A 24,334-nucleotide genomic window follows, 5' to 3' on the forward strand; every position below is an offset into this window, starting at 1 on the left:
ATGCCTCTGTCGTCGTCGCCATCATCATCAATATAGAGTTTTCAGTGCTTCTTTATAAGACCGAAAATTGAAATATTGAATTTCAGGCAAAACAAATGATATCCACTTAATTATCATGTCGCAGTAATGAAAATATCCAAAAATTACAAAAAATGATAAGGTAGAAAATTAATCTATATATATAAAAGCGAAAATGTATGTATGTATGTATGTTTGGATATCTGCTAAAAACTTTCGACAGACGCGACGAAAATTCACAAACTCAGTATCACATCGAAGCTCCATCCTTTGCTCGAAAAATATCGAAAAATTGGCCAAAAACGTTAACTTTTTCACCCCAAAATCGACAATTTTTGACAGGGGGAGGGGGGGGTCAACAAAAACGGTCCTCTCGTGATATTGACAGAGTCTACGCATGCGTCAGATGACGTCGTGACCTGATTTACTTTAAATAGTTGAAAAAATGAACAAATTTCATGTACGTCGCGTTAGCTCAGTTGGTTAAGGCCTTGGCTCATTATCTAAACGTTTTGGGCTCGAATCGTGGTGGGAGATGTTTTTTTTTTTTTTTTTTCCGATTTTTTAAATTTAAATATTGAACCAGTTTTATTTAAGCCATTTTTCACGTAAAGTTCGTTTTTCTGCTTTTTTTTTTTTTTTTTTACTTCGCTTATTCTTAGCGACACCCAAAAGCACCCAGGTACCCACCGATTTTTTAAATTTTAATATCGAAACAGGCTTATTTAAGCCATTTTTCACGTGTTCGTTTTTCTGTTTTCATTGTTTGTTTGCCTTACGTTAGTTTTTTTTTTTTTTTTTTAATTGTTTGATCGCCGCGTAGCGGGGAAAACAGAAACTGGCTTCCGTAACTTGACGTTGTCGCACCTGCTAATTTCGGTTTATAAACGTCAACTTAACACACTTATCAATTCATCTGTTCCTGTGGTCGAGATGGTTAGGTCGCAGGATTATTTTTCCATTTCCTTTCCACCTCCGCGTCAAATGTTCGGGGTTCAAGCCTACCTTTATACTAAAACTATTTTTTTTCTTTTACACCTCCAAACAACCGGCCAACGTTTTTTTTTTTTAACAGGGTTGTTTTAATCTACCCTCCCCCACCAACACACACCTCCAAACACCCGAGCAACACCGGGTACCCCCGCTAGTTATTAATAAAAACAGTTTTCAAAAACAATTAGCGAAAACTGAGTTTTGCTCAATTGACCTAAGATTTTCAAAGTTTTCAGAAAATAATTACCTCCCTTGTTACGGTTTTACTTTAAATTCAATATTTGGATTTTCAAATTTTGTTCTTATAATGAAGAAGCACCAAATTTTCAGTGAAATGCAGACATTACAAAAAATGAACATGCGTACATGATTGGTTGCTGATAATATCAATTTGATCAGCACAATTTAACTGTGTGTCTTGCTTTTCCTTGTTAACACAAAACTCAATGCTTGGCATTGGTTGGGTGAAGATAAAACAAATTATAGATTTATATTTAATATAACTTATTTCAGTCCCACCACCAGAGTTTCTAGATTTGGTTCTTTGCCATATAATGGCAGTTTAATATCATATCCTGGAATCAAAGATTAGAATAAAAATGGGCCTTACCCGATCTGAGCTATTGAGACTGCTGTCTCCTACCGCAATTGTAAGGAGGTCAATAGCTGTGTACATCTTGTAGAGTTCCGATTGGACAAAGCCTTTCAGGAATGGAAACACATCAAGCAAACAGGAAATCTGAATAAGACATCAAATCATAAATCGTTTGAGGAGAAAAAAAAACAAAGAACAACCTTTTCACAATTTCAGACTTGGAAATAAATCATTTAGAAATGAGCTAAGGTTTTGGACTTTAACTTCAATAAATATCAGTCAGTCAGCGTTTGTTTCCCTAATGCTTTTTTTCATATATATTTCAATAATATGTCTCCAACAAGGTCTATCATGAAAGCCTTCTCAAGAAAATGAAATCGTATGGCATTAATGGATAAATACTTGATCTAATCATATCTTTCTTAGTTAAATTAAAGATCCAGTCGTCTGGTCAATATCTAATACTTAGAACCAATTAACTTAGCATTTTTATCCATTGCGCCACAAATTCAAGAAAGTACACCTGAAGAAGATCAGAGATTACATTGGCAGAAACGTTGTAAGAATAATCAACAAGATGAGAACAGCAGTCCAAAAAAGTTTGACATGACATTATTTTTCCATCATCTGCGTATTATTCATAGGATTTCTAGGAAATGGAGAAGGCATTATGGTAGTTTCAATTATCGACTTTAAACTAGATATGTGGATGCAGTACCTTGATATCTGGTGACATTCTTATTTCTGAGACATCCAATCCAACTGTTATGTAAAGCTGAAGGGTGGCAAGGTGACGTCTTAGTTGAATACTTCGAACACAGTGTGGCAGGGTCTCTGTCAGGAACAGCATGTTGTGATGGTGAGAGAACAAAGTGGATAGATGGCCAGATAGATATATCATCTATAAAGAAAAAAAAACAAAAACCTTTCAAACAAGAGCATGTGTAAAAATGAGAGTGGGGATAGAGAGGAGGGGGTTACACATGAAAATAAAACATGGAAACTGAAAAATTTCAATTTCTCAGATTTTTTGTATAGAAGCAAGAATGACTTTTGATGGGCCAATTTTCTAAGAGCAAAAGACAGTCTGGGAAAAAAAAAAAAAAAAAACTTTTCAAAAATGTCAAGTCACTTTGTAAAAACTAGTATTGGAACGATCAATCAGAATTGGTAAAATCGAAACATTTTGGGGTATCGGAATCGGGAAAATTTGTGCTTAGTTTCTAATTCCAAAAATGATACATTTATTTTTTTAAAGCTTTATTTTATTAGTATTAAAGTTAAAATGTTAAATATTTATTGATTTTAAAACTAACAGCTATAAATCATAACTTTATGTAAAAATAAAACGGCAAAAAATGGTGCAGTAAAAATGGCACAGGTAAAAGCACGAGTGGACGAATAGGAAAAATAATGAAAATTTCAGAATAAGTATTGAAAATCACTATTTTCAATCTATATATCTAGAAAAGTAAAATTGTGTGTCTGTGTGTATACATTTTCCTACCAAACTACTCTGTTAATTTTCAATCTACAGACTCGAGATTTGACATAAGGGGTATTGAGATTTGAGAATATTTTTTTCTTTAATCGGTTTTTGGCCAAAAATTTGGCTGTCAAGGGGCCATAGTTCAACAATTTGACCTTTGAAACTCTACCGAACTCATCTGCCAATTTTGGGTCTAAACACTTGAAATTTTAGATGTAGGTTACTTGGACATGGATCAAACTTTTTAATTTTATTTGAGCCCCAAAAAATAAATGTTAAGGGGTCAAAATTGAGGTCAAAGTTAAACAAAATTTGACATCTGCGGTCCCTACTAGATTACTCAGTCAATTTTTGATCTAAACATTTGAAATTTTACATAAAGTGTATTCAGACATAGAGCAAGCTTTTTAATCGGTTTTTGGCCAAAAATTTAACTGCCAAATGGTCAAAGTTCAAAAGATTTGACCTTTGCGGTCACTAGCAAACTATTCAGCCAATTTTGAGTCTAAACATTTGAAATTTTACATAAAAGGGTATTCAGACATGCAGCAAGCTTTTTAAGCAGTTTTTGGGCAAACTTTTGGCTGCCAAGAGATCAATGTTGAATAAGTTGACCTTTGCAGATTACCAAACTCTTCTGCTAAACACTTGAAATTTTAGATGTAAGTTACCTGAACACGAATCAAACTTTTTAATATATACATATGCACATAAAGTTATGAACAGTATATAGGGTCCGAGCAAAGCCGGGCTGAACTGCTAGTCAATTATAAAGAAAACATTGATCAAAAAATATAAATATCTATTTATGTAATGTACATCCCCCGCCTTCCTACACACACTTTCAGGGTAGTTTTGCTTTGGAGAAAATATATGCATACATTACTAGTATTTCTTATAATAATCCAAAAATTAAAAGAAAAAAATCTCTATAACTAGATATTTAGAAATTTAAAAGAATCGGAATCAGAATTGGTAATCGTATTGGAATTGGAAAGAATGTTAAAATCGTCACATCACTAATAGAAACCCTTTGAAATCATTTTAAAAGATTTGACCTTTCCATATTTATGACAAACATATTTTGTTGCTGAATAAATAAATATACCAATTTTTTTACTTTTTGCACACAATTTTGCCATCATCATTATTATTATTATTATTATTATACGGTACTCACTAGGAGTTCTCACATAGGCAATCATCGACGATTGCTCACTGATGATAACCAGTGGTGTTCCTTGGAGTCCAAGTGACAAATGTCCCCAGATTTCCAGTGTTTTCCACTTCTTTCATTAACCACTGCATCTGTGTTATTGCAAAAGCTGCTGCCATTAATTTCTCACTGGTAATGCCCATTGGTATTCCCCAAGATTTGGGTGGCAAAAAGCCTTCCCAGGTTCCAGTATTCTCTCGGTGGATGTTTGGATAGTGCTCTCTCTCTCATCGGCTTCATGACTATTTTATGTGCCGCCAGCCAGGGCCAAGATTTCTTCGATATTATTGTAGATTAACGACCTTGAATCTCAATAGAAACTAATTTTGCTCAATGTATTAAATCAATAAAAAACACCATGAATGTTTGTCGAAGGTGACTTTAAACCTAATATGATAGACATTGTTGTTACCTCTGTTCCACAGATCAGAAACCCGGTTAGAGAACGCTGCCTTTTTTCGAACGAGATAAAAGCGCCTATGGTACATTTCTTTTTATTGGGTTTTGTAAACAACTTGGTGTTGAGATGAAGAAAAAATATTTGAAAATGTGCATTTAAATGAGATAAATATCAGAATAATTCCATGCTCACCTTCTGAGGCCATTCAGACTTTTTATATTTTTGGATGATTCGGGAGAGGACAGCTTGAATTTTGTACACTACTGAACGTCTATAGAGATTAAAAAACAAAAGTACAGCAAAATTTTGTTAATTTATAGAAAAAAAATTGAGAAAAATCTTATTTTTCATATTTGATTTGAGAAAATAAAAAGTAACTTTTACAATTAAACATTTATCTTATTTGTACAAAAAGCGATTCAACTTTTTTTTTTATTATGAATTATTATGAATTCAGGTTGTTAGTAATCTCCCTCTTTCTCATATATATATATATATATATATATATATATATATATATATATATAGCATTGTGACCCTGTGGTTTGTTCCTTGCTAATGGAGACACAGATAGCTTTGTTGCGGGGTTCGAATCCCATGACTAACGGCAATCATAAGTTCCTGCACCAATGATTCCAGAAGGATGAATCACTAGTGTCTGTAGGTATTAAAAATAACTAATTTTATATATATATATATATATATATATATATATATAATTTTTTAAATTTTTTATTGAGCCCATAATAAATTTACATTACTGTTTCCATTGGATTTTCACCCCAGGAGATGATGTAGAGTACCAATTTCATCGGAATTTATAGGTGGACTGAAGTTTAAACTTACAGAAATGGATAGAAAGTTGTTTGGGGGGGGTATTAGATAGAGAGGGAGGTCGTGTGGTAGTGTGAGGAGGTTTTATAGTTGAATTTCAGTTGTGAAAAGACGCTAAAGAGCTTCTATTAGATACGTTTGAAAAAAGAAAAAAGAAAAGGAGACGTTAAAGTTTTTTAAAAAATACTTGGGGGGGGGGGAGTAGTGGGAGTATCAAGTACCCCCTTTAAGGAAAGATTCAGGGTCCACAAATGCTCCATAAACAACCCTAATCACCCAAACAAAACTTCACTCACCAACCACTACCTACAGCTAACCAGAAGACACCTCACCCCAACTATCACCTGGGAAATCCTAAAAAAATCCAGCACTTACAAATCAATTAACTCCCCATGTCATCTTTGTTTATATGAAAAATTATTTATCACAAATTTTAAAGACAAAGATAAACTTTTAAATAAAAAATACGAAACATCAATAAATTGCAAACACTACAAACAATATCTCCTTAGTAATTTTACTCCATTCCAAATATAAAAACTAGCATAACAGAAATACCCTACCCACTACCTCTTGGATACAACCAATAACCTTTACCTACTACTTTCCTATTTAATTATCTATCCTCACCTCTACCGCCCATTAACCAAGTTACATATATCTAATAACCTCACCAATTAATATTATCCAACCCATTAACCAATAATTCTACTTTTTCCATCTTTACTATCATCAATAATCATTCTCAATCCACTTACCTATCTATATTATCCTTTTCTTTCCAACATATATTATTCTTAACAACGTCTACAAAATGTAAATACTGCATTAATTGCACCCCCCCGGTCTATGTCGACCCCCCCCCATCATTAATTAATAATTCCCATCTTTACTATCATCAATAATCATCCTCAATCCGCCTACCTATCTATATTATCCGAACCTGCCCCCCCCTTCTCTTTTTTCTTTTCTCAACATATATTATCCTTAATAACAACGGCGACAAAATGTAAATACCGCATTAATTGACGTTCACATAAATTTACATCAAAGCAGACTAGATTTTCTTTGCAACTTGTCACAGAAAATCATCGTGTGATGGAATTAGTGATGCGGTGAAATGCCATGTTGCAAAACAAAGTCCGTACAGACTACTCAGCAGCAATAAAATTATGAACTACGAAGTGCCTTCAATACGTTTCCAGACTTTTTTGTACAGCCATTTAAAATTGTCATGATTTCAGGTTCAAATGAACAGTTACACCAGGAATTAGAATACAACCTACTAAAGCCTGATTGTCACAGTTGGTGAATTTCAAAAATCTGAAAGTGGTGAGGAACTGTCTTTATGCTCATCTTGGTTAAATAGTCTGTAGCAAAGATGAAGTTGTAGGCTGGTGCATTGTCCTGGTGGAAACGCCACTGACCCGATTTGAAGAGTGTTGGCCTCTTCTTTTCCTGAACTTGCTTAAAACTCAACATAGTATTCCTTGTTGACTGTCTGTCTAGTGGGAACCCAGTGCATGCAGATCATTTCTGTGCTGTCAAAAAAAAAGGGATCATCATAAGTTTCTAGATGAATTTGCTCTGTCTGGCCTTCTTAGGTCTGGGAGAACCAGCATGCTTCCACTGGGAACTCGGTCTCTGGGTCATAGCAGTAGATCCAGCTTTCATCACAGATCACCAGAGCATCAAGAACTGTGGGATATGAATTGATCAGCTCGATCATCTTCCTGCTGTCATGACAACGTCTTTCATTCTGATCTTCTTTCAGCAACCTTGGGACAGACTTTGTGCAAATCTTTTGCATCTTCAGTTCCTCACTAATAATTGTGTGTACAGTTCCCACATTGACACCAAACTGTGCACTTATTGTCTCTATAGACACACGATGGTTGTTATCCATGAAATTCTTTATTTGGCCAATCAACTTTGGTGTTCTGACTTCCTTATTCCTCCCACACCTTTCATCCCTCAGAGAATCTCTGCTTTCTTTGAATCTCTTATGCCACTCAAAAACTGATGATCGATTCATGCAAGATGGTCTAAAAGCAGTCTGAAACATTCCATACATTTCTGACATTTTTTTCCAAGTTTAAAACAGAATTTTATTACATATCATTTTTCTAAAGTATCCTTACGTCGAGATTGCATTTTTGAAATTCACCAGCTGTGACAATCAGACTTTAGTAGGGTGTATTCCAATTCCTGCTGTAACTGTTCATTTGAACCTGAAATTATAAAAATTGGTCAGACATCTCATAAGATGCATAGCAGTAACATATTGAATTTTGAAGACTTTACGACAATTTTAAATGCCTGTACGAAAAAGTCTGTAAACTTACTGAAGACACCTCGTAGACATTCCTAAACTTAAATCAGTTCTAAGTCATACTATGACCAATATTTTTAACAAATTTAGTGATAGTTAGTCAAGCAATCTGGATGCTAGACTGTTCACAAACAAATATATAGTGATAAATTCCACAAAATACATAACCTCCTTGGTGGAGGTAAAACTTCTGAACTTCTGTAGTTTATAGAAATTCTTCTAAGGTTTCTATCTGAAGGGGAACAGAAATGGTTAGTAGAATTAAAAAGATTAATAATAATATCCAATGGGTTTCTGTTCATTCATAGCATACTTCCAGCTGTGAAGAAGAGGCAAAAAAGATTGCAATTTGATTCATCAAGTAGTGTTCAGATACTAGATAGAACGAGTGAGACAATCACTGAGTTGGCCAGTATAATACACAACATTTATACCTCCATTCCATAGAGAGCTCCCGTTTAGTTGATATTCATTTCCAATAAAATAGATAACATTTTTTTCTTTACTCACGTTGCGATGCCTATATCCATTCTTATTTTACATAACATTAAAAAGAGGGCAGTTAGCTGATCCGATGTGTACGACGGCCTGTGAAAAGAATAACAAAACTGTTAGATTACGTATAAAGTTGATACAAAAAACAAAAACACTTCTGAATGAAGTTTCAATTTTAAGTTTCTCTTCAATAAACAATGTATCACAAATCAGTTTAGTATGTGGAAAATGGGCAAATACAACAAATTTCCTTCAATTTCATCTTTTTTGGGTTATTTTGATAAAATTTGGATACAAACAAAATGTAATTTTCTTTTCTTTAATTCTTTTTTTTGTGTCACGAGATTTTTGGTGCTTCTTTATTATTAAAACAGAATTCAAAATACTGAATTTCAAGTAAGACCAATGGTATCTATTTAACTGTCATGTCATAATGAACACATCCAAAAATTATGATGAATGATAAGGTAGAAAATTAATTATTAATGAGAACAGTTTTCAAAGAAAATTAGCAAAAATTGAGTTTTGCTAAAAATTAATCAGGAAAGTTCGAATCGTAACAAGGGAGGTAATTATTTTCTGAAAACTGAAAACCTTAGGCCAATTTAGCAAAACTCAATTTTCGCTAATTATCTTCGAAAGCTGTTTAGCATTTTCATATTTTTTGGATATGTTTATTACAAATAATGCAACATAACAATTAAGCAGATAACAGTTTTTTCAGTTACTCCATTATGTTATTTTTAGACACAGGTAATTTATTTCATTAGTGTGTTTTAACTAAATACAACCATTATTGTCTGCATTCTTGCATATGAAAACAACCCCATCTTGGAAAGATGGTTTGATTGCTTTGTTTTATGGCATATCAACCCTTTTCAGGTGATTTAATACTGTGTCTAGTAATTTAAAAAAAATACTTTTATGTTTCAAGTAAATTATTTATATCTTCAAATATTTATTCATCGTGTTTGGTTTGGTTGTTTTGTTTTATGGCATATCAATCCTTTTGAGATAATTTACTGTCAAATCCGGTAATTTTGAATAAAAGCTTTAGGCTTTAAATATTCACAGTTTAGTTTCGTTGTTTTGTAGAGAAAACTTTTTTTTGTTTTTGACTTGCAGAGCATGATTGAGTTTTGCAAAGGAAAAGGAAAAAAAACAATAACATCAGTGTTTCACCAGATAGAAAGAGTTACACAAATTAAAAAAAGGGCTATTCATCAATTTAGTGAGTTTTATATGGGGGTTTAAGTTATCTTTTATAAAAAAAAATCCCAGTCAAAAACTTTAGTGAATTAAATTTTTGCCTGATTATCAAATTGTTTTTCCTTCCATTTTTACATGATCCAAATCTGAAATTTTTTTATTGATTTATGATTAAAAGAAAAGTGTTTAGCTTTAGCTTGATATTACTATTACGAAAATCCAATGTGTTAGCTGTTGAAACAAATCATATATAAATGGTCAAAGTTGTGCTCCCCTGTTTTCTTTTTCATTTTAGAGGGAACTGGATTTTTTTTCCAATGTTTAGACTGGCTGGAAGTATAATCATAGTTGTCATTATGATCATTTCGCAATTACTGGCTGGAAGTATAATCATAGTTGTCATTATGATCATTTCGCAATTACTGGCTGGAAGTATAATCATAGTTGTCATTATGATCATTTCGCAATTACTGGCTGGAAGTATAATCATAGTTGTCATTATGATCATTTCGCAATTACTGGCTGGAAGTATAATCATAGTTGTCATTATGATCATTTCGCAATTACTGGCTGGAAGTATAATCATAGTTGTCATTATGACCATTTCGCAATTACTGGCTGGAAGTATAATCATAGTTGTCATTATGATCATTTCGCAATTACTGGCTGGAAGTATAATCATAGTTGTCATTATGATCATTTCGCAATTACTGGCTGGAAGTATAATCATAGTTGTCATTATGATCATTTCGCAATTACTGGCTGGAAGTATAATCATAGTTGTCATTATGATCATTTCGCAATTACTGGCTGGAAGTATAATCATAGTTGTCATTATGATCATTTCGCAATTACTGGCTGGAAGTATAATCATAGTTGTCATTATGATCATTTCGCAATTACTGGCTGGAAGTATAATCATAGTTGTCATTATGATCATTTCGCAATTACCACAAGATGACATTAAATTTGTAAGCACGTTTCATTCAGTTTATAAAGTTTCTAATTTACAACAAATTTTAAATGGTCATAATTCAGTGGTTATTTGTGTTGCTAAAATAAATTTGGCATCATTTTTCATGCTTGGCAAAACTTTCTATATGTATTTACATTACAAGTTTTAGATATAATCACATAATTCATGCACAGATGCTAGAACAGTATACAGTATGCCCACGGGTGGAAACAAAAACCAAACATTTTTCAACTTGTAAAATATTTTTTTTCTTATTTAATTTCCAAAAACGTCTCATTACGCTTCTCAAAAGCTATAAATGAACAAAAAATCTTGTTTCAAACTCAAGTTATATTCATTTATGTATTTTCAGATGATTATGCCCAAATAAGGAAATTCGTTATTTGGTTTAAAATTTAGAATTTTTTTTTTTTTTTTTAAATTTTTAAAAAATTTCCAGATTGCCCTCATCCATACGATTCCAATGCATCCTCAATCACTTTCTGAAAACGAAGAAAAGAAAATTTGTTTTATTCGGACTACTGCTCTCATCTTGAATATTATTATCACAATGCTTCTGACTATGTAACCTCTGACCTTCTTCAAGTGTATCTTGCCAAACCCAGGAATCTGCACGGAATTTCAAATGGACTCTTTATTTAATCCATGAGATAGTATGTCCTCGTTCCATCAGCTATGATCAGGGAGAAGTCTTAAGCAATTCGCAATTGTAGTCTTTCTATTGCCCACACTAAGGATTGAACCTTCAATCTCCAAAAGGGAGTCAATTAAAAGTTATGGACTTTTCCATATTTCTTAATCAGGGTTCATACACATTTTCAAGGTCTCCTCCAGACAAAATTCAAGTGTTAAAAACAACATTTGATATATAAAAAATTATATAATAAGTATATAATTTTAATCAATATTTAACAAATACTTTAATAATATTTATTTCGATTTTGAATTTCAATTCAGTTACATCCATAAAGTATATGGATAACATCCAGTATTTTCATGATAAAGGGACGTAACTCTTGTATTAAATACCGGAAATAATATGATGTAATTTCAAAATTGTATTTAATTCGAGTTTATGTTTAATATTTAAAAAATGTTGGATCAAGTAAAGATTAGATACCCCATAGCAGAAAACAAAGATTGACGAACATTTCAAGTGACACCGGCTGTTGGACCTTGAAATTGCCGTTGGTTATTTGTAAACACGTCAAAGACCAGACATGGTCGAATGTTCGCGAGCAAGATTTAAAAAAAAAAATATTTACAAAACTTTTTAAGATTTAAAAGAAAAAATATATATTTGCAAAACATTTTCTTTAATATTAAATATTTACAAAACTTTTAAGGATAAAAAAACCCAACTTTTTTCTATTTATGCAAAACTTTTTAATATAAGTAATAAAACGAACGTATTTAAACAAAATATATTTAAATAAATGGGTGTCTTTCTCAGTGCGTTCTTTTTATATATTTACAGAACTTTAATAAAACTAATAATAATAATAAATAAATGGTAAATTTTTACGACGTGCCCCAGCGTATTATAAACACTCCAACCTCCAATGTTCAGAACAGCTTTCAGAATAAACACTCCCAACTTCAAAAGCCGTTCTTAACATGAGGAGGTTGGGAGGGGTTTATTCCGAAAGCCGTTCTTAACATGGAGAGGTTAGGTGTGTTTATACTACACTGGGGCAGGTCGTAAAATAATACTAAATAAATAAATAAACCGACATTATAACTGAGAATTTCAGATGATGTCAATTAAAAAGTTATTATAACCAAACTTTTTAATGGCAGAAACAAATATGAAATAACTGACTTGTTCAGATTTTTGCGACCAAGATTAATTTTTATGTACGGTGTGTGTGTTTTTTTTTTTTTTAATTTTTTAAAATTTTCTTTGTGCATTTTTAATATAATGTAATATTTATTTAAAGTGCGATGTATGTGGGTGGTCAATGAAGGAGAAATCCTTCTAGACCAAGGCAATTTTTATGCATTATAAAATCACAAGTATAAGCAAAACAATCGAGATTTTAAAAAATATATTTTATAACTTTTATTTTTATAAAGATGAAGTGCAGTATCACAAGATACAAATCTTTTTATAATTTTCATTAAAAAAAAAAACAAAAAAAACTTGCTATTTGCTTACTTCTCCATAAAGGTAAATCAAGTACAAGTAAGTTTAGCGTCCAAAATTTTCAGTTTCTAATATTTTGTAATTAATACAGTCCATTCTTTTTATTTTTAAAAACTTTTTTTATCATAATTATAATTACTATTAAAGTTCTGTAAATATATTTTAAAAAAATGCACTCGGAAAGACACCCATTTATTTAAATATATTTTGTTAAATTTACGTTCGTTTTATTACTTACACTAAAAGTTTTGTGTAAATAGAAAAAGTTGTTTTTTTTTAATTCTTAAAAGTTTTGTAAATATTTAATATTAAAGAAAAAGTTTTGTAAATATATATTTTTTCTTTTAAATCTTAAAAAGTTTTGTAAATATATTTTTAAAAAATCTTGCTCGCGAACATTCGACCATGTCTGCTATTTGACATATTTACAAACAACCACCGGCAATGTCAAGGTAGGTCGAATAACCGGAGTCACTTGAAATGTTTACCAATCATTGTCTTGTGCTTTGGGGTATCTAATCTTTACTTGATCCAAAATATTTTAATATTAAAAAAATACTTTAATAGTATTTATTTCAATTTTATTTTTAATATTCCTACACAAATTTTTTACTGAATATAAAGACTACGATGTTTAAAATAATTTCAAGACATTTATCATATTTCAAAGGCCTTTTCAAGCCTGCGTGAACACTGTTAGTTCTTGGCACACTTGTGCAGTACAAATGCTAATTAAAACTAAACTGATGGGATATGTACATAAATTTGCCAACTAGAAAAATGGAGATTAAAATAATGTAAAAAAAAACAACAAATGATCACAATTGTCGGCATACATTGAAAAGATCAAAGTCGAAAACACAACTTACCGAGATTCAATAGCAAAGGCGAAAACTGACAACACATTCGCTAAATTTGAGATCTTATAATGCGGTTCGGGAGTAGGTAGGTGAGGATCAGAGTCCGGTTCCTGGTTCTCAGTCATCTGTGGAGCATCATTTACTGTGTGATTTGTGGTAGCACCGGGTTTCTGTTTGCTATTCACAGGCACTTCTACGGACCTGAAAAGTAAAGCAGAATGAGAAAGATGTTTATTGCTAGAGATATGCCAACATCTGAAAGCAATTGTTTCATGAATGAACTGATAAGCCTGCCATGTACAACATCCATACCAACCTTAGACTGTTAATAATGCGTCACACCGGAGATTCATGTAAATTAATTTGACTTTTGTGGAAACACTTTGAGCCTGATATCTGCATGTTGGTTTTGAGACGGGTCATTTTATGAATTATTATTTGCCTCCCCATTTTTCTTCAATTATTTTTTAGTTAACTATTATTTAATGTTTATTGTAACATTCCTGAAATATGATTGATTATTTTTTAGTTAACTGTTATTTAATGTTTATTGTAACATTCCTGAAATATGATTGATTATTTTTTAGTTAACTATTATTTAATGTTTATTGTAACATTCCTGAAATATGATTGATTATTTTTTAGTTAACTGTTATTTAATGTTTATTGTAACATTCCTGAAATATGATTGATTATTTTTTAGTTAACTGTTATTTAATGTTTATTGTAACATTCCTGAAATATGATTGATTATTTTTTAGTTAACTGTTATTTAATGTTTATTGTAACATTCCTGAAATATGATTGATGTTGGACAAATTTCTCCACTTTTGATTAGTAATTCTCTCCCTCGTTTGTTTATTTACTTTTTAGTGTAAGTTTAACTTTAATCAAAAGTTTCATTTTGTGAAAATAAATATTTAAACAAAAATTTGTTTTCATCATCATTATTATTAAGTTTAACATCCATTTTACATGTTGGCATGTGTTGGCCGGCTTTTAAGAAATTGATTTTCAAACATTTGAAAGAAAACACAAGGATGTTTTTTTAACATTGTGTGTAGAGACAGTCGCAAAAGAAATTAGAAATTTGACACAAACTTCTCAGGTGAAAGAAAAAGTTATTTTCTTTGTTTATCACACGAGTCACCAACACATATTTAACACCAGTTTGTTCTCTCTTTCTGACCGCCACACTGGCCAGCATTCAATACACGGCACCAGACACAGCCGGTTGTCAATACACGGCACCAGACACAGCCGGTTGTCAATACACGGCACCAGACACAGCCGGTTGTCAATACACGGCACCAGACACAGCCGGTTGTCAATACACGGAACCAGACACAGCCGGTTGTCAATACACGGAACCAGACACAGCCGGTTGTCAATACACGGAACCAGACACAGCCGGTTGTCAATACACCGCACCAGACACAGCTGCCTCTCAATTGAGGGGGTAAGAGCAAGAGGCTCTCATGTTTGTCAAGTTTAACTCCCCAATCGTCATTCATCTTTTTTGTTACTTCCCCTTTCTTCTTTTCCCAATCTTTATACCAATATATATATATATATATATATATATATATATATATATATATATATATATACAAACATTAGTGAAGCATAATTTTGTCCCTGTCCTTTTTCACGGCCAGACATAAATTAATAATAATATTGCATAATTCATATGGATTCAGTTAAGAGAGAGAAAGAGATATAAGGGAGAGGGAAGCGAGAGAAAGAGAGATGGAGGTGGTAGAGAAAGGAAAGGTGGGGAAAGTGGAGGATAGAAAAACAAAGTTGGGAAGAAAAATAAATGATGAAGGGTGCAGAAGGAAAGACAAAGTGAGAGTATAAGGAAAGATGGGGAGTGGAGAAAGAGGAAAAAGAAAGATGGTGGGAGGGAAGAAAAAAAAGGAAAGCCGGGGTGGGAGTAGAAGAAGACTGCTAAGATGTTTTGGTCCTTAAAAAAAAAAAAATGGTTTGTGATTAAAAATATGGTGACAATACAGAAAACTGCTTTTACCTTAAATCTTCAACTTTAAACAAATCCTTTTCTGGTACGAGGTCTTCAAAAGAAGCTCCTGAAGAAGAAAGGAAACAATTATGACATTTAAAGAAAAATGTTTTATGTACAAGAAGCATCATCATGATCGTCATATTCGATTTAACATTTATTTTACCTGATGGCATGTATTGGACAGTTTGCCGAAATCAAAATCCAAATTGATTTATTTCTGGTCAGGTTATTTATTCTCCTTTCACTCAAGTCTATTTTTACCACTTTCTTGCATGCTTTCCTTGGCCTTCCTATTTGAACCTCAACTTTTCTACATCTACTATCCCAAGAACTCATCCATTGCTTTGAATGTGGCCATACCAACAAAATCTACTGTTCTGCACACATATCCTTATTTCCCTCTGAGGCAGAGATTCTCAACCAGGGATAAATTTACCTCTAGGGGGTAAAAAAAAATTATATAGTCGGAGGGTAAATAATTGAAATACCTGAAAATTTAAAAATAATTTCTTTACAGATTGTGTCATGTCTAAGAAATGTATATACTTGGATTCATATGACGTTGACTTCGTTGTTGTGGATGATGTGAAGAAAATTATTTTTATACAAAACCTAAAGTTCTAAATAATAAAAACGTTCTTTCTGTCTTTCTTGTTTTTCTGTCACTTTATGATGTCTATGAATTTTTTTGTATGGGAGTAGGAAAAAAATGGAGAAATATATAAAGCCAAGAGGTCAATGATAAAGGAAACGTTGAGATTGACTGCTCTGAAATCCTCAGCGTGTCTTTAAGATTTGTGTGAGAATGGACAAAAGGAGTCATTCTTTGCCGAAACGAAAGTCATTGAACTCTCTTAACCCCTTTATGAATCGTTTGAAGCTTTAGCCTTCATGGCAAAATTAACATTTTCAGTTTCCAGAGAAAACTGTTATTAGAAGGAAAAGGAAGGCAGATTTGCGTATGGCAATTATACGCAAATGACTGAGCCGTTTGCAAAGTGACATCATGGTAAGACAAGGAAAGAAGATTATAAAAAGAAGAACATGTGCACAGACTGGGGATCATGATCACGTTCAAGAGGATCACATTCATGTTAGAGGCATGGGTGATGTCACAGTTGTAATGAGAAGTCACGCATGGCAGGAGAATAAGGAATAAAGGTCTTTTCTTAGAACATGAAACAGCAAGTTGAATCTGAGCAATCTTGAAAACAAACTTTGCGCAAATCTTCTGCATCTTCAATTCCTCGATAATAATTGTGAATACATTTCCCCACACTGACACCAAACTGTGCACTTATTGTCTCAATAGACACGTGACAGTTCTTATTCACCTGTGATGAAATGAAAATCATGTAAATTGATTGAATATTTTTATTTTTTTATAAGGAAATCAAATTTTATGAGTAACCAAAGAGTGGCCATCTTATCCACCATTTTGCAAACAATCTAAAAAAACAAAACAAAAAAAACAAAAACAAAAGGAGATGATAACTCAACAATAATTCAAATGTATGAGATTTATGTTGTAATGCCTATGAATTCCCATTAATCGCTTAAAAATGATTTCTTTTATAAAAATAAAACTACTTGATCAATTTATGTGAATTTTTGGAAAATAATATTTTCTTTTCGCCAAAGGTATGTGCATCATACAGATTTTTCTTTATTTTTTGTTTCTCTTTAATGTGAATTCTGGACAAAAATCATAAAACAGAGTAAAATAAGAGAGAGGAAGAACAAGAGAGACAAAAACCGGGAAAGAGAAGAAGGAGAAATATAATTCAGCCAAATAGCAGTGAAAACTTAAGACTCTAGTGATATTAAAGGAATCAGCTTTTCCTTATTTTGGAGAATTCAAATCCACGGGAGATTCTATTGATTTAAGCAGAAATTCAATGCTGCTAAGACTAAGCTTGTTTCCTTCAATAATTACAAGAAACCTTTTCAACCACCAATAAGCTACGACTAAAGATACATTACCTGAAAGTACTTCTTTCAAACTCCTCGGCTTAGCGTTCACAGGGAACATGAGCCGGAACAGATAGGTTGAGAACATTCATTGCCAAGGTCGCTGTGAAGAAGGTGGGCTCTCTCTACCATGCTAGAAAGCTACTTACGCCTGAAAGTATCTTGTAATGTATGGAGTACTGCTGCCATATTTGGACTGGTGCATCTGCTACTAGTTTCTCACTTCTGGACAGGGTTCAAAAGAGAGTCGCCAACCTGATAGATCCTAAACTGTCATCAAAGCTTCAACTTCTGTCCCATCGACAAAATGTTGCATCTCTCTGCCTGTTCTACAAGTATTTTAATGGTAAAAACTCCGATTGTACCTCTTTGACGTAAATACCCCTGACAAACCAGACAAGCAGCTAAATCCCACCCCTATACAGTAGAAATCCCTAGATGTAAGAAAGCCTTCTACTCTAATAATTTCTTCCTTAGAACTGCTAAACTTTGAAACTCCCTTCTGGGTTCCTGCTTTTCCAACTGTACTGACATGCAGAAGTTCAAGTGTAATGTGAATGGACATCTTGCTGCTCAACTCCCTACATAGTATCCTTGCAACATGCCCCGATAGTAGCCCCCTACATCAAAGTAGCACTGTGCCTTGTTTGGCATGAACATGGAAAAACCCCCTCCTGCTTTTTAAAGGATAAAAAAAGTCAGAATTCTGCTAAAAGGCAAAGAACTTACTGAATCATGCAAAAATTGTGAAATGAACGAACAAAAACAAAGAGATGGTCATATGTTGAAAAATGCAAGGAATGAAACTGACCATAATTGATGAACAATCGTAAGACATCTGCCATTTCCGGCGCCCATGTTTTTCTTGTACGGGAAGCAGATCGTTGGAGTTGAATAGCATTCATGATCACTTTGTAGCACGATTCAGACACAGCCATTTCCTTATGCGCCGACACTGAACAGAGAAAACAAAAAAAATAAAAATCAGGAAAATAGAAACATTAAAACAACTGTGCAGATGAAAAAATGTTGGATTTTAATTATCAGTTTGTTATGATGACATTTTGTTTATATCATCTGAAATTCATGACATCTATATATTAATACGATAGTGTGTGTTATTTTGTGTGTCACGATTACATCTTTTTTTTCTTCCAAGTAACTGTCATTTAATTGTTATGATCTTCCATTTCATTCCGTTTCAGTTTCAATTATAGCTGATGGCACTCAAGTCATCTATTTTTTTCATAAATAATTTTATCAAGAATTCTTCATACATTTCAGTTTCGATTATAGCTGAAGGAACTCAAGTTATATATATATATATATATAAAATATTATAAAGTTGTAATTTAAAAAATAGAAAAATATATCCATATGACTTAAGTGCATCAGCTTGAATCAAAACCAAAACAAAAACTTAAGAAAATAAAATTATGTATATTATTTTCTGAAATTATATGTATGTATGTATGTATGTATGTATGTATGTATTTTATTTTCGTCATAAGTTTTCATTTTGGTTTCGATTCAAGCTGATTCACCTAAGTCATGTAGATATATTTTTCTATTTTTGAAATCACAATTTTATAATATATAAGAATTAATAGGAAATTGACTATGATAATACATATGAAATCTCCATAAATCAAAATATCATATTTAAGCGTATTCTACGACTGAGCTACGCCAAGCATCCCTGCTAGCTTAAATAAATACTTTTGCAGTTTTAACAAAAGAGCTACAATAATATCAGGGTGTCTCTATTTATGCTAAACATCCACAGAATGCCAATATCAATATATTACATACGAAAGAGTCTGCTGTAGGATTTCCACAGGTCCCACCAGAGTATATTATTTTGTTAATAAACAAAACATGCAATGTCTAATAAATCCCAGCTTTATCTCATCGCCACATCCCTGTGCTTCTACAGTAAGATCTCTGATAAACTTAATTCATTTGTACCCCACTAACATAACCCCCCCCCCCCCAAAAAAAAATGTTTACTAAGTTCCATTTGTTTTTTATGGATACAAATACACACGAGATATGATTTTAAAAAACCTTTTTAAAAAAATTTTCATGTAACATCATTGATTTAATAACCGCTTTACACGCCCACAAGCGTCGTACAGCTTTTAAAAATTGATTTCTAAACTGATCCCTGGTTAGTTGTTTTATTATTTATTCTAGATTTTTATAGGCCAGGTGTTCTTCCTGATGTCAACCCAGTGGTTTTTATCGAGACACCATATTTAAGCGATTGTAAACTATCGTAAAACTGCCTATAAACTAAATATATTAACCTCTATGTTTGGTCTTTTATCTGCCTCACTTGATTAACAATCCTATTTCAAATGGCCTTTGTGTTCCTTGGTGAGCCACTTCCTCTGCATTGTCTTTCTATTAAACTCACTTCTTCTACCTTTGTTATGCTGATCAATTTATTTCTCCTTTTTAACTAGTGTGCGTGTGTGTGTGTGTGGGGGGGGGCTTTGCTAGTCATAAATTACACTTAAATACGATATTTTAATCTGTCCAGATTTTGTAAATATTATTATAGAGTTGTGATTTCAAAAGTAAAAAAAAAAGTATTTGGGTGTCGTCAGCTAAAATCGAAACCGAAAGCAAAACTGTAGCATTCAAAGCTGGTGACGTTACCACTTTACCAACGTGACATGCATATGAACTGATTAAAAATAAAAAATTAAAAATAAACTAAAATGAATGTACAAAATGTACAATGATTTTTTCAATTTTGACTCCTTTTTGATCCCTTAAAAACTATTTTAACCGGCTAAAGACTCATAAAAGAACGGTTCATAAAAAATCCATCATTTGAGGCTCCTAACGCTGCTCTGACTTTTAGTTTTGGAAGACAGAGTTTGAAAATATGGAGACAAACAGACAAACATAGTGAGTTTTATAAATTTTGGGGAAATTCTAGACAAGAACCATATTTTATATATATATATATATATATATATATATATATATATATATATGAAACTGCACTGTTATCCATTTACACTGGGATTTGGCATCTCCAGGGGCTCAAAAGAGGTAAAAAATGTCCCAAAATGGCCAAAAATTACACTTTTTGCCTCATAGCATTTGATCTATCCATTAAATTTTCTTGAAGCTTGGCTAAAATATGGAGGCCATTGTTCTTAATATTAATTCAGTATGGGTGACCCTGGAAAAATTCTGGTTCACATCCCTCTGGGACTTTTAGGGCTAAAAAAAACAAAAAACATGGCTTTTGGAGCTCTTTTTTCATATTACTCAAAAACTTGATATGTATGTCTATATAGTGGTTTTCCATGGCGCTGAATTCAAATATACATGTCTTAAGGCATGAAACTGCACTGTTTGCCCATTTTCACTGGGATTCGACATTTCCAGGAGCTCAAAAGGGGTCACAAATGCCTCAAAATTGCAAAAAATGACATTTTTTACCCCATAACTTTTGCCCCATCCATTAGATTTTTCTGAAACTTGTCGAAAATGTGAAGGCAACGTTGGCCTTTCACTCTTCTCACATTCATCATTTCTTCACTATTTTTGTGGCGTTATTTCACATGCAGCACCAAATAGGGATCATGCATGCATGCGCGGCTTGTTCAGTTTAAAATCGTCTTCGCATTCTCTCATATCCTATACTTGCAGATCACCTCCTCTGCATCATTTTAAATGCAAATGTCCTCTGAATTATTTTCTCTATAAACTATAGTCATTATTGAGATGAGGATCGATAATTTGTATTATTCAAACTATTGGTCTCATCTTGAGTGTTAATCGCACAACGTTTAGACTGATGTAACTTCTGACCATCTTTAGGCGTATCTTGTCTGTGGTATAACAGATAAAGTACTAAGTAAAATTCAGTTCTAAATGACATTCTTCTGGAGGTCAAAGCTTCAATCCTCAATATTAAGAATACAATTGTGAATTATTCAATACTTCTACCCAGTCATGGCTGATGGAATGAGAGCATACTACTCTTGTGAATTACATAAAGGGTTCCATTTGAAATTCTATGAATATTCCAGAGTTCAACAGAAAGATTCCTAAGTTTGATAAGATATAGCGGAAGAAGGTCGAAGGTTACATCAGCCGAAATGTTGTGCGAATAGCACACAAGATAAGAACAGTAGTCCGAATAATCAAAATTATAAAGTAATTCTTTATGAGGGTAAAGAAGATATGTTCCAAAGATGAGCCGCTCCCCCCCCAAAAAAAACAAAACAAAAAACAAATGAACATTCAAATGTAAAATTTGTTTTGAATTCATTTAGAGAGTAAGAGCAATCAATGTAGATAGGTTGTCTTAAATTACTTACTAATAAAGAAGAGCCAACGAAGTATGAGATTCTTGTTGGAGACAGCACACCACGCAACACGGAGGATGTCAGACTTGAGCAAAAAGTCCAAGCTCCATACATCTGGAAATAAGAGAAAGAGAATAAAATACATTGATAGAATCCCCCCCCCCAAATGTTTCTTCAACAATATGTCTAACTAGCCAATTTTCATTTGTTATTGTCATACCTTGTTATTGGCAATATAATAAAATACTTCACAACAATTTCTTAATAAATTTACTTTATCTGCTAGTATAAAACATTTTTAAATAATCATCTTAAAAATAAAAAAATCAGCAAAGGGGAATAACTCATATTTTAAATTGCAGAATATAATAGAAGTCGTTTACCTCATTTTTAAATCAATAAAATTTAAACTGACTTGATCAACCTTTGCCGCATTAATGATGATGAACCTGTGATATGCAAATGATTCATGTCTTCCAAAATCCCATCATCATTTGGAGACCGTGATCTCCAGAGCTTTAAAAAAAAAAAAAAAGAAAACTAGGAAAAAGAGAACTTTAGTCTTGGAGGTGCTGATGTGTGATCGATCTTTGATGATTGAACTGCGATTGGTTAACCATCTCTTGCGACTTTGCAAGTCACTATGTTTTGAGACATGGTAAAAGTCAGTGTAGAAGCAGGCTCAAGCTGTCCAGGATGAACAGTGTTGCAACAATAAAAGCATTTAAATTAGTTAACAACTTACAATTTGAACATTGTAGCAACAAATGAAGGTTTGGTTGGTTGGTTGTGTAGAAATTAATACAAGAAAAGAAGTCTCATTTTAAGGGCTTTATTGATTATCTTCTTTAGTAGTTATAAGAATACGAGTCAGTCTTAGAAAATGTTCCTTTGTGGAGACGTAGATTAAAGTTGAAAGAGACAGAGTTCATGGATATTTGTGCATGTAGTAGTAGTGGAAACGTGCGTCACTGTAGGATGAGTTCATGTGTGTACCACATGTAGAGAGCCATGTTGGCTTGTTTATATTCACGTCATAATCGAAACCTAGGCCTGAAGGCTGAGTGAGTTCTGTTAAGTCCCAAGAGAGAAGTTGGAGGTGACAAGTCCATTTCACATGGAGATGTTGTCAGTCCAAGATCTTGGAAGAAAGAAAGTATGTTGCTGATTTAACGTTTTGTAAATTCTGTCACGTGACCGAGAGTTGGCTTCTGATTGGACAAGCCAGGAAGGAAGTGTATTCAAAATCTCCAACTGCGAGAATTCACTCCTGCTTGTGTTTGTTGCAAATTCGTCTGCTACAATTATTTTACGGCATATCAACCATTTTTTAGTTATTTAATGCTGAATCTAGTAATTTTGGAAACAGTTTTTATGCTTCAAGTTTTTTATATCTTTACATATTTATTCATGCAGTTTAGTTTGATTGTTTTGTATTTATTCATGGAGTTTAGTTTGATTGTTTTGTAGAAAAAAAAATTGCAAAGGGAAAAGAAAAAAAGAATAATATCAATGTTTGGTGCATTTTTGGTCAGGAAGTCAGTATCTTCAGACAGCCTGATCTGATAGCATCAGATGCTTAAACAGATATTACCATTCTGTCCGAAATTAGACCTGGGAAAAATATTAACATTATAAAATACATTCATAGTCTCTAGTTTAAGGACCGTATCTGCTAGTATATGCATCAATATGGCAAACTAAGCTAGGTGGGTTCTCCACCTAATCCAGAGATTCTTTCTCAACCTAATGGCAAATACATTCTGTCCCTAATATAAAATTTTAGAATGACCAATTCTTAAATACGCATTCCAAGCAACAAATCTTTATTTACAAAAAGATCATATATATTTGGAGCGTTTTCAACTGTTGGCAACCAGGATGGTGACAGGATTTTCCACGTTTACCCATAAAGAGCGGCTTCAAAGATCAAATCTCTTCTCACAGAGAAGAGGATGTGAAGAGACTTGGCTCTTATATACAATATCATCAACAGGAATTTAAATCTGCATTTTGAAGAATTTTTCATGGCACCAAGTCACAGTCTCTATGACCACCCGCAAAACATGGACCATCATCACTTTCATCTCAATAGAAAAAGAAGGCAGCATTTTCTGCCCATATTTCTGCTCCGTGGAACCTACCAGAAGAGTTTATGACAAAGACTATCATATTCAGGTTTCAAGTGGCCTTTTTAAACATTCAGACCGTATATGAATGTAAATATCTTCTGTTTCTTTACATGGCTTGTTGTACTTGCTATCGTTTAACAAATATATTTGATTTCATATATACAATATATATATTTATATAATTATAAAACTCTGTGGACCATCTGAGTGTCCTTGCTTGTTTGTTTGACTCTTGTCTTCGACAATTGGACTATTCCATCTTTTAAAAAAGGGATGAAAGGTGAATATATATATATATATATATGCATATG

At 32.7% G+C, this 24,334-nt stretch overlaps 1 protein-coding gene across 3 annotated transcripts in view; it reads right to left on the reverse strand.

Moving 5' to 3' along the window:
* LOC145242179 (SMC5-SMC6 complex localization factor protein 2-like) overlaps positions 1-24,334 on the reverse strand; it is a 79,079-nt gene that overhangs the window by 7,655 nt on the left and 47,090 nt on the right. For all 3 annotated transcript variants that reach the window (XM_080105174.1, XM_080105172.1, XM_080105173.1), the window contains 8 exons: positions 21,904-22,005; positions 18,369-18,512; positions 15,593-15,650; positions 13,573-13,764; positions 8,388-8,465; positions 4,904-4,982; positions 2,325-2,507; positions 1,622-1,750 (listed from right to left, as the gene is read on the reverse strand). In XM_080105174.1, coding sequence (XP_079961300.1) covers positions 1,622-1,750; positions 2,325-2,507; positions 4,904-4,982; positions 8,388-8,465; positions 13,573-13,764; positions 15,593-15,650; positions 18,369-18,512; positions 21,904-22,005 — 965 coding nt within the window. The remainder of the gene's footprint in view (positions 1-1,621; positions 1,751-2,324; positions 2,508-4,903; positions 4,983-8,387; positions 8,466-13,572; positions 13,765-15,592; positions 15,651-18,368; positions 18,513-21,903; positions 22,006-24,334) is intronic.

This window comes from Euprymna scolopes, chromosome 21 (assembly GCF_053919585.1).
Source record: "Euprymna scolopes isolate OS-2025 chromosome 21, ASM5391958v1, whole genome shotgun sequence".
In the NCBI taxonomy this organism is placed as follows: domain Eukaryota; kingdom Metazoa; phylum Mollusca; class Cephalopoda; order Sepiida; family Sepiolidae; genus Euprymna; species Euprymna scolopes.